The 16,004-nt window shown below is 43.5% G+C and overlaps 1 protein-coding gene across 2 annotated transcripts in view; it reads right to left on the minus strand.

Moving 5' to 3' along the window:
• Positions 1–16,004, minus strand: part of SYBU (syntabulin) — a 71,376-nt gene that overhangs the window by 13,674 nt on the left and 41,698 nt on the right. For both annotated transcript variants that reach the window (XM_080909370.1, XM_080909369.1), the window contains exon 4: positions 826–928. In XM_080909370.1, coding sequence (XP_080765496.1) covers positions 826–928 — 103 coding nt within the window. The remainder of the gene's footprint in view (positions 1–825; positions 929–16,004) is intronic.

Consider the following 16,004-nt stretch of genomic DNA (forward strand, 5'->3'; position numbering starts at 1 on the left):
ATGTGAGTGTGAGTGTGTGTGTATGTGTGTGTGTGTATACACACACACACACACACACATATATATATATATATATATATATATATATATATATATTATTGAAGAATAATGGCACTGTTAATGGTTAGAAGATACTGAGCTTATAATTTCCCCCACTAAATATGAACACTAGCCTGCATTTTCCCATAATCCTCTGCCACCAATTCAACCAATGTTAATGGTGAAGAATTTATAATGCTTACCACAAGCACAGCCCTAACCAGAAACCCTCCAAGATAGGTATCATGATAATTCTATTTGCAAATGAGAGGTGGAAGTAGAGAGAAACAAAGCCCCTTGTTCAGGGTCATGCAGCCTCTGGACAGTCTTAGCAGTGTAAGGCAAGGCAGCCGGACTTCAGAAGGCACACATCCAGCCTCGGCAGTGGGCTACCACATCTATGAACTTTACACTTCTTTTGTTCATTTCTTCTCTAGTAAATGTCTCCTTTATATGAAGGAAGTTAGAGGCTTTGCAGGTGACTAGAATAAGATAGGGTTGTAAGGAGCAGGCTGGCTGCAAAGTAAGGAATAGAGTGTGGAATGGAGGGAGGAGGGCACAGAGCTAAGGTCTGCATGAGAAACAGTGGGGGCAGGGAGAGCAGGCTCAGCTACAGGAGGACAGGGGGTGAAGTAAGGAAACCACCAGGTGCAAATCACTGGAAGACTTAACAGTAAACCTCACTCCCAACACCAAACTCAGGATCCAGGCGCTTGCACAGAACCTTATGGACAGAAAGTCACTTGCATAAAGCTTCATTATTACAGAGCAGGAGTCAGTGCCTACTTGCGTGAGAAAGAGGCTCGCTTGTTTCCTGTCGTGGACATGTGGACCTCAGGGGCTGAGATGCTGCCTGTGCTGCTGGAGGAGCTAAAATCTGCTTCACTGCCTGAAAAACAACAGGAGAGAGAAAGGAGAGAGTGAGAGGGAAGCTTGAAGGGATAGGTGACCAGGGCCCTGCGTCCCAGGTCCCAGCTCCCTGAGCTGCAAGCTCTAACCCTGCAAGTGCCAAGATTCCAGAGCTTCCAAAAGCTTTGTGCTTTCCTCCGGGTAGAGAAGAGCAAGCACAAGTCCAAGACACCATTTCATAAACACGCTGGAACAGGAGGGTAGGCAGATGGTTACTCAAAGAGCCAATCGCCTGCAGAGAGTATAAACAGTAGCCCAGGCAGGGCAAGGCAGGCCAGATCCCTCTGGGTGTCTCTCACCAACAGCTCACACCAACCAAAGTGTAAGTAAAAGGAAGCATCCTGATGGGGCAACTTTGTTTTCCCAGCATTTATCTTGGAGCTGTTGCAGGCAGCTTCTGAGAGTTGAACTTGGCAGCTCTGCCTTAGAGTCGGCCAGTCAGCAGCAGTCAAGAACACGGGCTCCAGGAGTGGCTTGAAACAACAGTGTCCGATTACAGACGGGACCTTCTATGACAGCAGTTTAAATGTATGTGTGCGTATTTAGGGACAGACTCAACCAAAACGGAAAATTGAGGCGAGAATGGGATGTAGACGCTGGGCATTGGAACTTCAAGGTGGGATTGCTAGTTTATAAAGGTACATGGCATTTTGGGAAGATGTGCCAGTTGGGTGTGAGACTGTCGTGCATTGGAATCATGAAAACCCATTCTAATAAGAAGCACATAGTAGCCTCGTATCAATAATGGGATTATTTCCATTGGTTTTCTAGGGAGGTGAAGGGGAGGGAGCAGAGGCAACAGAGCAATAGAAGCAATAAGATAGAATGTTTCAAGATGTATGAATTGAACATACATTTGGACACTCAATCTAGGTACATTCTGTTTGACTTTCTTGCTCAACGTAATTTATGGGTTGTATTAGTCCAGAACCCAGAGCCAGGTCCATTTCTGAACTGACGGAACAAAGAATGATCTAAGTCCTTTCATTTCTCACCAACAGTGAATGATTATCACCACAATGACTATTTAGTGCCTCTGAGATCATCAGCTAACGCATGAGGTACTTTCTGTCATCCGGTCTTGGCAATTTTGTAAGGTAAGGTAGACATTGATTTCACTGCAGTAAGGAAGAAATGGGAGAAGGTTGGCCCTAGGTTTATGGGAAGTTGATCAAGTGTAGGATCAAGTCTTCAAAATACATCTGTACTTCATCTATGCCAGGGCAGAGAAGGAAGCAAGGAGATTAATAGACATTCTGGTATAGAAATTAGCAAGAAGTATTCACAACAACAAGCATCCAGAGTTGGGTCCCAGCTGTGTAGATTCTGAAAGGATTGATTAGTTCCACCAGCAGGACCAGTGGATCATAGCAATTCTGAGAAAGCTCCTTTTTCAAGCTTCCAGGACCCCATCAGGATGCCAGCTTCCTTTGGACCATGAATGACCTGCTAGCAGAGCAATAACTTTCCTTTCCCCGCTTTTGACAGATTAGAACAACATTCTACTGAGACCCAGACCCAGCAATTCTTTATGCATGGGAGAAACGCTCTAATGGTGACATTACTTTCAAAGTTCTAGAAACTTAATAGTTATTTCTGCATAGTACCCTCAGCTCTTGGCAGTCTCAAAGACAAGTGATTGGTTGTGTGACCTGGTAACACATCATTCCTGACATCTCATTTCCCTGGCTTTGTTTGCTATCAGATCATCAGGTTGGTTGCTAAGTGACAAAGATGGGGAAGTTTCAGAAATATATCATGCAGTTATAGACTCCAGGCACAAGGTATTATTGTCAAATGTGAAATTATTACTTGGAAACACATGCAAAACATCATGAGTTGAAATAACCGCCTGCATAGAAATAGAAATTCTTGAACAGAAAGAGATCATTACTAAAAATCCAGAATTTTAATAAATATCTAAAATGTCTTTGATCTCTTGTCATTAGGTCTTCAGGCTAAAGGATTACGTTGGTTTAACATTTTATTGCTACCGAAACTCAATATATTGACTGTTACATATTTTCAGAGCCTAAGGTCTTTTTGTTCTAGTACATTCTATCTTATCTTCTGCACATCTGCAAATGATTAGCCAATACTTTCAGCTGCAGCTGCACTCAAAACCATTTGATTAATATGGTAGTGAAATTATGCATAGGCTACTTCCCACCTACTTCAGCTGATGATTATTTATTTTTACAATATTTATAATTTAGGGGCTTGTCAGATAGCTTAGTGGATAAAGGTACTTGGTATATAGGCTTGAAGAAGCTTCACAGGACTAGTAATGTGAGCTTGAATCCTAGAACCCAAGTAGAAGTAGAGAGAATCAACTCCACAAAGACAGCCATACATGTATACCTGCACACATATATACACACACACAGGCACACACACACACACATACACATGCACATATATACACACACATACACATATACTCACACATACACAAGACGTTTTACAAAAATTATAATTTAGTGAGCATGATATAATATCAATGAACTTTTTTTGAGGTTTTAATTTAATTTTAGTTGGGGTCTTACTGTGTTGTTTAGGGTAGCCTTGAACTCCTGAACTCAGTTGACTTTCTCATCTCAGTGCATCCTCGGACTACAGACGTGTGCTATTGAGCCTGGCTGAGTAAGCTAATCTTATTCTTTTATGTAACTTAGTATGTAGGATTTTTATTAGATACTCTCTGTATTTACATTTTAAATGTTCTTCCCTCCCCCCATTCTCCCATCCCCCCTCCACTTATCTTCACAAAGGTGCACTCCCTCCTGATCACCCTCTGCACCCCAGTGCCTTGGCATTCCCCTACATTGGGAAAATTTGCCCTCCCTGGACCAAAGGCCTCTTCTCACATTGATGCCAGACACTGCTGTCTTCAGCTACATATACAACTGGATCAATAGATCTCTCAAAGTGCGCTCAGTGATTGGTGTTTTAGTCTATGGGAGTTGTGGAGGGTTTGGTTGCTTGATAATGTTGTTCTTCCCATGAGGTTGCAACCCCTTTCAGCTCCTTCAGTCCTTTCTTTAGCACCCTCATTGGGGTTCCTGTGTTCAGTCCGCTGGTTATCACCAAGCATGCTCAGCTGCATCTGTATGACTCTGGTTGAGCCCCTGAGGAGGCATCTTTATCTAGTTCCTGCCAGTACGTACTTCTTGGCATCAGCAATAGTGCTTGGGTTTGGTGGCTGCATATGGGGTAGATCCCTGGGTGAGGCAGCCTCTGAATGATCTTTTCTTCAATCCCTATTCCTCTATGAAAGCTAATCTTATAAACAAAATAAGGAAAGGGCTACAGACCTTGACTGGCTATTTACTTATTAGATGGCAGTAAAAACCTCAGGAAGAAGAAGCACCCAACCGTCTTCTTTAGCATGTGCCACTGGGCGTTGCTGCAGACATAGTAGCTCATCATGGCTACTTTGTGTTTCTACAGAGCAGCTGTACCACAGAACCTAAGTACCATGTCACATGTTACCTCTGCATTCTCTATGGGGATCTTAGGAGAATTACTCTACCCCTTTTTGCTTCAGTTTCCTTACAGCAACATCACAGGCTTATCATAAGCCATTAATATATACCTAACAGACAGCTTAGGCATATGCTTAGCAAACACAGCATAATCTCTAAATAAGTATTAAACACTATTTTTATTCTGTGAGGATTAAAATTCCTTCTGAAATGGAACATTTTGCTATATACTATTTGGCATTCACACTTAACACACTATCACGTAGGCTATGGCTTCCTCCTTATATAGTAAAAAAAAATCTTTGAAATATGGCATGTTTTAATAAGATGAATAAATAATACTCTTTTACATTTGTTTTCTATCATTAGAAGCAAATGTTATGTACCAGGAAGTGTTCCATACACCTTTCTCCAATACTTTATTTCTCATGATAACACAGACCCTACAAAACAGAGACAGGTGCCATAAAGCTGCTTTTGTAGTGGGGAGGGGCATGGGTTGACACTGTCAATAACTCAAGGCTGAAGCCAAGGTTCAAGGTCATCCTAGGGACCTCACACATAAACATAACTAATATTCAGTGAGTTCACTTGATCATAGGAATTCATACACTTGTTTCTCTGGCCGATCTCATTAAATTCCTAGAAGAATTTTAAGATGAAATTATGACAGTTGTGGCAGTTACGACAGCCACTACAAAGGCACATTTCTATACCACTTCCTCTTACGCCTCCAGAACTGGAATATCTAAGGGTGTTGTCCAGGAAAATGCATACTCGCTAAGCTCTGTTGATTGAGGATCATGAATGCTAAAGTACAGTAATCATTGGCAATATGGGTTTTAATGAGTATGTCAAGCACGTTCTATGTACAAACTCATGTTCAGCCATACAAGGTGGAAATCCTTATCTTTCCTACATATGGCAGGACAAATGGCAGACAAACATTTGCTAAGTAAATACCATATTAACCTTAACCTTTAAGAGGATGGAGAGATAGGGAAAGGGAGAGGGAAGAGAGGGAGGGGAAGGGGAGGGGAGGGGAAGAGTAGGGGGAGGGGAGGGGAAGGGATGGCGAAGGGAAGGGGAAGGGAGAGGAGGGGATGGCAGGGGAGGGGAAGAGGAGGGGGAGGGGAAGGGGAGGGGAGGGAAAGAGGAGGGGTAGGGGAGGGGAAGGGATGGGGAAGGGAAGGGATGGGGAAGGGGAAGGGGAGGGGTAGGGGAGGGGAGGGAAAGGGGAGGGGGAGGAAGTGACTTTGGTAAGAAAGTGTTCACTTTTCCCTCACTTTGTCTTGTTTAGAATTTTCTCATTCACTCTCTTTCAGCAGGTGTATCGCCCGAATATCAGACAAGAACAAGTAGCTGAGACAGCAAAGATAAGGGGATGAACTGGGTGGAGATGCCCATGACCTGTGGCTTTTAGAGACTATTTTTGGATACCTCCTGACTTCCATTCTTAGACCTTGAAAGCCACCTGGCCAGGTTTCTGGTTGCCATAGTAACTTTCTCTGGATTTTTCCCTGCTAGCACTTTCCTTGAATTTTTCTGAAAGCAGGATTCAGGCCCAATGGGGACTCTGTAGCTTCTCGGAGTAGCAGCCTGTGGACAGGTTAGCTGAGAATTTTCCATCTTTAGAAACTGTACATACACGTATATACACACCAGACAGTTTTGCTTAGTTTTAGGAGCTATTAATTGAATGTTTCCAGAAGAAACTACCTTTGATAGCAAGTGATTATGAAAACTGTATGAGTTTAGTACAGAACGTATTGTGGAGCTTTCTCGGGGCAGGCATGATATTGTCTGCAATGTCTTTTCATTCTTGTACTATGATTGTGGTTTTACTGAAATAATAATGAAAATGTATTGAGTGTTTGCTATATACCTGGCATTTCTGTCATTTCTTAGTAAATTTCACATGAATTTCCACAACTGTTTAGTAATAGTATTCCTATATTCACCCTCATTTTATAGGTAAATAAACTAAGGTAGAAAGGGGGTAGATGTTCAAGATTCCACAGAGAACACACACACACACACACACACAAACGTTCTTCAAACAGGCAAATTCACAAAAATACTTGGGATGCAAAGTTAGTAGACACTTTGCAATTGACCCATGGTTTAAGGCCCTCGTGGTCCATTTTAAAAGAAGGGCCTTACATTTTATTGGTTTGTAAACCAATCTTTCCTTTGATGTGGCCCATGTACCTATGGCAGAGATACTGAGCAGGAAAAATAGGACCCTCACATAGGGCTCTATGGTCTCTCATGTTGGAGACAGGATAGATGGCAGATGAGCTCCAGGAGTTGACCCACTCACACTGCTATTGGAAGAGTTCCACACACTGTGGTTAGTAACTCCTATTTTTCATCTCTCAGTTTGCTGAGCAGAGTCTCTTGCCCTTTAACAAAGCTGGAAAGGATGTTGCTTCTATTTAAGACGTGTTCATCTAGTGTTTACCAAAATGAGATGGGAGCTCTGCACGTCTGGCAGGAGGATCTAAATCAGGAGGAGGAGCGCAGAGGTGGCAGTATTGAGTGGAAACAGAATGTCATGTCAGGGGCAGGGATGGAGGAAGGCAAGGAGGGAGTAGGAGAGAAGAATGTGAACAAGATGCTGACAACAATAAAATTCAGGGCAGGGCCAAGACTTTCAGTCTATAATACAAGATAGGAAAAAAATAGATGGATACATTTCTTTCTGTTTTACACCTCTTCATCCACTCTTCTTGTGTGAAGACAGGGTATAACCAGATTGGATTGCTAAATCTGAATGACTAAAAAACTCCCACTTGCTGGAAATAAGGCAGCATAAGATTTAAGATTCTGATGCCAAGTAGTACTTCTGGCAGGAACCTGACATAGATACCTTCTTAGAGGCTGTGCCAGAGCCATACTGATACAGAGGAGGATGCTTGCAGATAACCATCATACTAAACATGGGGACCTCAATGAAGGAGCTAGAGAAAGGTATGAAGGAACTGAAAGGGTCTGTAACCCCATGGGAACAAAATGATCAACTAACCAAACCCACCACAGCTCCCAGGGACTAAAACACCAACCAATGAGTTTGCATGGAGAGACCCATGGCCCCAAGTGCATATGTAGCAGAGGATGACATTGTCTAACATCAATGGGAGAAGAGGACTTTGTTCCAGTGAAGGTTTGATTTCCCAGAGTAGGGGAATGCCAAGGTGCTGAGGTGGAAGAGGGTGGTTGAGAGAGAGAGTACCTTCATGAAGGCAATGGGAGGGGGAATGGGATTGGGGAAAAGGGATAACATCTGAAATGTAAATGCAGAGAATATCCAATTTTAAAAAAGTGGAAAAAAAAAGATTTATAACTCCCTGCCAAAGCATCCACTAGGATTCTGAAATAGCTTCTCATTTCCATACTTAAGTTCATTTACAAAGCAACTTTGAAGTCTAACGGCCTTAAATGTCTCTCCTCATCTTTGTCTCTACTGGTCACTAATGTCCAGGGTCTAACTCAGTCGACTGTACACACTCAACCTCCATTTCAACATTCACAGCAGTGGTGAGAGCTCTCCAGTTCATACGCCATCAAACAGTGGAGTTTCACACTGGCTTATACCCTTGACATCCCCAGAGCATCACTGTGCAGCCTCATACTATTGAATGTACTAGTATTATAACACTAGGCTCAGCCAGGTTCTGGTTCCTACCTCTTTATGTCCTTTCAGTCTTCTTATCACTTGTATGTCCAATCTTCATGAAGCTATGTGGCTTTGAGAAAAGTCTGTAACCTCTCTATGCCTTACATTCATTCCTACCATAGGGTGTGTCATGCTGAGTTCTAGGGGCCATGTAAGCTGTGTATGTTAACAAAATGGTGTCTATTTCACAGGATTGCTAGTGTCTTGATTCTCTTTTTTATAATCACCCTCTCTGAATCACATCTCAATCCCAACCTGGACGGAAGCAGAACCAGGGGAAGGATGCGGCACAGGAACTCAGGTGGGGTGAAGATGTCATGGCATATGAGTGGAAAAGGAGAATTCAGAACAGACACATGAAGAAATAAACTACAGACATTCTGACAAAGGACAGTAAGGAGACCTTCTTTTGTCTTTAGAGTCTGAGCAATTGTGTGAATCCTTAGATTTTAACTGTATTGGTTGATTAAACTTGTCACTGTTGTGAGAAACTTAATTAAGACCTATTTAGCAAAGCCTTCTGGAGGAGTCTGTGGTCCATGAGTACCTCCTGGAAACCAAGAGTTCAACAAGGTAGAGATATCACTAATTCAAATTTTTTATGCCCTGCAGTTCTTTTTGTGCCTAACAAACATCATCTACCTGGTCTTTGTTGCAGGAAGAGACAAATTTTATAAGTATGGACTCCCAAATTGAGCAACACAGACTACTTCTGATTAAAGGACTAGTTACATCAAGCAGGAGGAATACAGAACTACCCAGCTCTTGAGACTGTCAGGACTATTGGAGATGATTGCACCTAGAACAGAGAGACAGACATGAGGAGAAGGAGCCAACTATGGAAACGGTGACATGAGAAGAGATGACACTCCCAAGGCCACAAAGGTAACTTGGAGAGAGGTGAGCTTAAAACTTTTCCTGAGTCTTGGGACCCCAAGTCTGTGACTGAGAACATTAGGAGTTGTCCTTCCTTGACACAGCTCCTTCCTCGTCTCTTCTCTAAGGAAACATGTGAACACCTTTGTCCCATGAATGAGCACCAAACAAAAGATGTGTCTGACTTCCCTATACTACCGCCTCTAATAGTGTTCTGATAGTGACCTTAGTGGTCATTACCCATAAAGCGAATAGCTGACAGGCAGGATAGGAAACAGAGAGGCAAAGCATCAGTTCACATTGCTTTGTGGACACTAAACATGTCATTTTCCTAGAGAAGAGTGGCATTTGATTATTCTCTCTGTATCTTAAAACCTATTTCTTTATTATGAATCACAGAGGCACAGATCGGTTGAACCATAGTCTCTGGGGACAATAAGAAAACTCTCCCAATAAATTTACTAATAATTTCATTTTATTCCTACTTAATGTTTTATTGTACAATCCATATGAAACTTTATTACTTCACTCTCTTATTGATGAGAAAGTGAAATAGATTTGTTATTTAGTTTTTTATTCTTTTGTTTTATTTTGTTCTTTGAGACAGAGTCTCATGTAGCTCAGGTTGACCTTAAACTTGGAATGTAACTGAGGATGATCTTGGACTTCTAACCCATCTCCTTCTACTTCTTACCTTCCTGGATGATAGGTGTGTTCCACCATACCCTGTTTGATGCGGTGCTATGGAGCAAACCTAGCACTTTATTTATTCTGAGTAAGCACTTTATCAATACAGATGCACCCCAACTCCTAGCTTCTTCAATCTGATATTTATTTCATCTCCAGGAATGCAACTCATTCCCATCAAAGTCCTGAACAAATCCATACATATGACAGAGCCATAGGTAAAGAGAAATATTCTACAGAGCACCTGTCCTTATACTTACTTCCATCTCATTACAGAGGCCAAAGAATTCAGAAAACAAAATCAAAATCAAAATGAAGCAGAACACCACTACCACCAGCTAGAAGCTATGCTCTACTCTGTCCCAATTTTTAGGTACAACATGGCTATGGTCATACTGTCTTTTATGATACTGCCTACTCTGCTTGGTCCCAAATTATCAATCGGTTCTGCATGCCCTGGTGGTTTTTGTTGGTGTTTCCACAACTCTACTTCTTGCTTTCACAGAGAGACAAGGCAGTGGATGTGAGAAAGTAACTAAGTTACTGGGTTGTGCACACAGTCTCTCTGAAGACGAAAACCCTGGTCCCAGGGAGATGAAGAGGGAAGCAGGTTATGTGCCATGGACCATGACACCTCAGAGTATAATGCTCCTTCTCAGACCAAGCCTTGGGTTGGAAAGTGAGGGAAATACCCGAGTTTCAAATGTAGGCCCTGTTTCTTTGGTTTGATTTTATGAGAAGAGAAGGCTACCATTTAAAGGTCTTTTAGAAAACACCTGACCTGCTTTAGAGTAGTGGAAGACAAAGGGAAGATAATGGCGTGGGAGTGTCCCTGAGCTGAAGTCGATGCTGTGCCAACATGCCTTTGGAGAGTTACATAACTCCTGCAGAGCAGGTCAGCCAGTGACTGAACCTATTTCAGATGCGCCTCTGCTCTAAAAGTCATCCATGATCGGCCTAATTACTGTGTGGTTCTTGGAGGATGCAATGACATCACCTGGAAACATGTCTCTGACTCACGTGTGAACTTAAGACTTACAGGTGGGACAGGCTCTGTACTGATGAGCCCTCCAGGTACAGAAACAGCAGAGACACTGCTCCCGGGCACTCCTTGCCTGAGATGATTTTCAGGACAGTTTTCTCAGAGGCTGCCTCTCACAGAATGGGACAGACGGTTTGACTGCTATTTCCAATATAGTTATCCACTAGAGTATATATTTTGGGAGTTGTTTTTTTTTGACACATTTTTACATCCCAAATGTGAAATGTTAATGAGTCTCACTTGGCAGAGTAATGACGCACACTGACTGTGTTCCATGCAACTGTCAACCCACTCTGCTTGAGTGTGATCTAGCCAGCAGGTTCGGGGTCATCTTTCTGTTCTTCCATCTAAGGATGGTGTGACCTCAGGCAATTGCTTAAACTCATTATGTTCTGCCTGTTTTATCATTCCAATGATGTAATTAAAGAATTCCTTTTGCTTGGGATTACTGCGGGCATTAAACATCTAATTGCACAGTAAGGATTCTTTATATTCATCACCATCATCAGGGTGTGGGTCCACATGGAGCCACGCTTAGTAGGTCTCCTGCTAAACAGCTTCCCTAGGAATTCTCATAGAAGAAAGATGATGCTACATTCTCAGACAGGACAACATATTATAAATATGTTTTTAGATGAATTATCAGTACTGGAACAACGATTCGATAAGGGCTTTTTAAAAAAACTAGTATGGTGAGAGGAGCCCCTGCGGCAGTGTGTCACCTGTAGTATCTCCATCTCTGACCTGAAGTCCTTGTCCTTCTCAACTGCTGATGGAGATTTCCCTATGAAACTTTCTTCTTTTCCACCATTTATGGTGAGCTGGTACAGTACGCAGTGTCTTAGTTTCCACGTGTCACTACATAAAGCCATCAGTTAGATGTTGACCTGCTTCCTTCTTCCCATCCTTTGTGCTCTACCACAGTCCCCTCATCCTCACACCTTCCACCCCACCCACCCTTCCTGCATTTCCCTTCAGAAGAGGGCAGATCTCCCCGGAATATCAACCAAACATAGCATATCAAGTTGCAAGCAGATTAGGAGCCTGCCCCCAGATGAAGACTGGACCAGGCAATCTGCTATGAGAAGAAGGGTCCCAGGAGCAGGCCAAGGTGTCAGACACAGCCCCGCTTCCTCTGTTAGGAGTCCGACAGGAACACCAAGCTACATTAATAGGACATAGACACAGACCTGTATAAGCTTCCCTGATTTTCAGTTTGGTATCAGTGACCCCCATGGGTCCATGTTTGTTGATTCTGTGTGTTTTTTTATGCTGTCCTTGACACCTCTGGCTCCTACTCTCCTTCCTTCCTGCTCCTCAACAGGATCCCCAAGCTGTTTGGCTGAAACCCCTACTTTCTACTTGCAATTTCCAGGCTACACCCAACGGTTGGCTGTGGCCCCCAATAATTTGTCCTGTATTCTGTTCCAGAGCACAAATCTCTTTAGACAGTCCCCTCCTTAAGCTCTTCTGGGTCACCTGTGTCGTGGAAGACACAAGGGAGACAAAGTTCACTGACCTTAGTGTGCTCTATGATGCCAGGCTGTCACACCTGCTGTCCCTTCTGCTAGAATTATTTTCTTTTCCTTCAGGTTTGTCTAACTGCTACCTGTTCTTCCAGTCTCAGCTGACCTTTGACCTTTGCCTGATTCAAGGAGAGAGTGGGTGTCCCTCCTTTATGGCCTTAGTCTCACAAGTTTAGTCACGTTGCATGGTTATTGTGGACATGCTTTAACACACGTGTCCATGAGCTTACTCACTATCACTTCCCAGTGTCTAAGGACAATTTTCACAGCAGTAAATATTCCTTCATTGTCAGAATTCAGTGATGTCTCCTGGGAGAGATGATGACCAAGCTAAAAATCTCCCCCACCACATGTTCCCTTAGCTTGAATTGACAGGTTGATGTTATTTAGAACATTTCAATCCTCTGTTTACCTCTATCCATCTTATCCGACTCTGAAGACTCTGCTAAGGGTATTGGCCTGTGGCTGGGAAGGCCTGTGTCTTATTCCCCACTGCATCCCCAGAGACAAGCATGGTGCCCGAAATGCAGCAAACACAAGCAATGCTTCACTGAGTGGTGGGGGAGGGGGTCTGATAATGCTGAGGGACAGGATCTCTTTCAGGGACACTACCAGCTTTTGTATAACTACAGAGTTCTGGCAGGTTGGAAATGGGACAGAAATATGCAAGTTGTAGATGAAGGGACATATTGTGAGAAAAAAAAATCACCCGCTGTTGACATTGGTGTTGAACACCATAAATTATAGAAAAGGTCCCATATGAACACAAAAATAAATAGATAAATTAATTAATTAATTAATTAATTAATTAATTAATTAAAAGCCTGCAATAGCTCCCCATACTCTGAGAGCCACATACAGAAAACACTCCTTTTTATCCCGACGGGGTTAAGACTGTCATATAAAGCACATGTCTGGAACTCAGTAGACGTTTGATACAACCATTGAAGATACTCCGACAAACGAAGCTGCCACATGCTCTGGGTGATAGCACGCTTCGGTACCCAGAGAGGCCTGACTAATGAACTGCCCATCAACCTCGAGGGAAATCTCTGGCCGTTTGTCACCCCGCCCGCTGCATCCTCGTCCTTATCCTGTTTAACGTGCTTAATTGATGACATGAAGAAGGCACAGTAGTGACAGCAGACTAAAGTGCCACAGGGCTGGGAGGGATAAGTGACAACAGATGTCATTGCTGGATAACAACGCAACTTTAAGCTGCATGTCCTCAGAGCCTTCTTGCTCAAGGACCCCAGCTCTGCTGTTCCCTCAAATCCTTCTATTCCTAGAAAGAGAAAGGACGAGGGACCAGAAGTTCTGAGGGGTGATGAGTCTCCTCAAGTTGGAGCCGACTGACTTGTCTGAGTCTGAATTCTTCCCAGTTTGGGAGCTGGTCATCAAATGTCACAAGGATGTAACAGCTGGATGCCCGGGAGATAACCTTTCAGCATGCGCCATGTCTTGTGCACTCTAGGGCTCTGTGTGGGGTAGCTACCTGGAGAACACAGTTCCAGCACTCAGGATCTCAGGGAACTGGCAGAGCTTCCAGTAAAGTAGCTAGGGGGCATGGTGAATGGAGCACGCTGTGCTGGCTGGGTTTGTGGGGTCAGCGTGACACAAGTGTCATCAAGGAAGAAGTTTGAGGAAATTCCTCCATGAGACCCAGCTGTAAGGCATTTTCTCATTAGTGACCAGCAGGGGAGGGACCAGCCCACTGTGGGAGATGGTGCCTACCCTACAGTGGTACTCCTGGGTTCTATAAGAAAGCAGGCAGAGAGCACCATGGGAAACAAGCCAGTAAGCAGCACCCCTACATAGCCTCTACATCAGCTCCTGCTTCCAGATTCCTGCCCTGCTTGAGTTCCTGTCCTGACTTCCGGTGGTGATGACCTGTGATGTGGAAATGTAAGCCAAATAAACCCTTTGCTCTCCAGCATCCTTTTGGGTCATGGTATTTCGTCACAACCAATAGAAATCCTGGCTAAGACATACACACACACATACACACACACAAACACACACACACACGTCCAGGGCACAAAAGATACAGCAGAGGAAGAAATTCTTGCTGAGTGAGGGCGGGCGGCTCTGCAGCAGGGACAGGTGCTATCTGGGATGGGCATGGAGCATGAAGCAGAAAGCAATATGGGAACGGGCCTGAGCTCAAGGAACAGGAACAGTGCAAACTGAAACATGGAAGAAGGGAAGCAAGGCAGGTGTGCAGGCCTCACAGTCCTTTATTTGGATGGAATACAGCATTCAGTCGAGAAAAACTGTAGTCAAAATGGAAATATTGTATTGAGGCATGTAAACGGGGAAAGCCATGATTTTGAAAGAGAGACGCAGGTCATACTGAAGGCCATCTGTGAATGAGGTTGTGGTATGCCTTAGGAAGAAATGTGGCTACCTGGTCTGGAGTGGGGGCTCGTCTGGGGCTGGGCAGAAATCAGGTCAATGGTTACAGTTAGAAAACAGAGGACATGTTGGAAGAGAATGAGATGAGTGTAAGCCCTCTTCTCTCAGAGTTTGTATGTTTACAGACTCACTTCCTAGTGCAACAATTGTGTAAAATTCCAGGTGAATAAAAGGATTTAATAGAAAAAAAAATTAAACATTACATAAATACTTTTGTCTTGTACGGCACACTTGGCTGCACTTCAGCCTACATAAAGGAATAGTCAAAAGGAAATATGTATGAACCCTACCCAAGCAAAGGGCAGAAAACCCAACAAAATGGAAAGAATTTCAGTCAGCAAATGCAAACACCTATCTGGCATACAGCCTGAGTAACTAACAGCCCGAGGAACTAAAAGGAAAAAAATGCAATAATACAGTCTGAATGGCTTGAGATAGTTAGAGATCCATGCTGGATTTATCCCTGTGACATCCAATAAAAAATAAAATGAATTACAGAGTATGGGAGCCAACGGATGAAGAAATGCTAGTTAACTAGGTGGTTGCCTTGTGACACCTTAAACAGAAAAAAAAAGATATTGGATAGTGAAGTCATGTAGAAATATCTTAAGGGGAGAGCCTGAGTACTACCAGAGAGCTTCTAGATTAATCAAAGGGCTCAAAGGAAAGTAAGTACAGGGCAGGTAAAGTGAGTGACACCTCTCTCACACCCTGTGATGCCTGGTCACAGTATGGTGCTGTCACAGTGCTAAAGATTACACTGTCTCAGTGGGTGAGGGTGATGTCAGGTACAATAAATGATGGGAAATAAGGTTGGGAGCCATGATATGTTTGGTCAGCAATGCTACATGGGCTCTTTCCTTTCCTCTTCCCACCTCCAGGAGAACCAAGAAGAAACTACCGTTCTGCAAAAACATGTGCCCGGGATGCTGTGCTATACTCCTGCTCTCCTCTGGAGCTTGGGTGTAGACAAGGCAAGGAAGGTAGTCTATCTCCCGGGATGCTGTGCTATACTCCTGCTCTCCTCTGGAGCTTGGGTGTAGACAAGGAAAGGAAGGTAGTCTATGTCCAGCAATGGGCTCCAGTTCTGTGCTCTCCATCACTGTCTATCAACTAAAACCCATCCCTACTCTCGAGCCCTGAAGAGTCTCAAGCTTCTGGGCACTCCACTTTGCTCCTTCCTTCCCTCCGAAAGGGCTTTCTGCTTGTTCTAATGAGATGTACAGCTTTTAAAGAAAAGGAAGGGTACTCGCAAGTAGATTAGCTCTGCATGTCTATGGACTGTTTTCATGGAACTGTCCCAAGGTTCTCACTCTGAGTGACAGCTGGCACAGAGTACATACACT

The sequence above is a fragment of the Micromys minutus genome (assembly GCF_963924665.1).
Source record: "Micromys minutus genome assembly, chromosome: 33".
In the NCBI taxonomy this organism is placed as follows: Eukaryota; Metazoa; Chordata; class Mammalia; order Rodentia; family Muridae; genus Micromys; species Micromys minutus.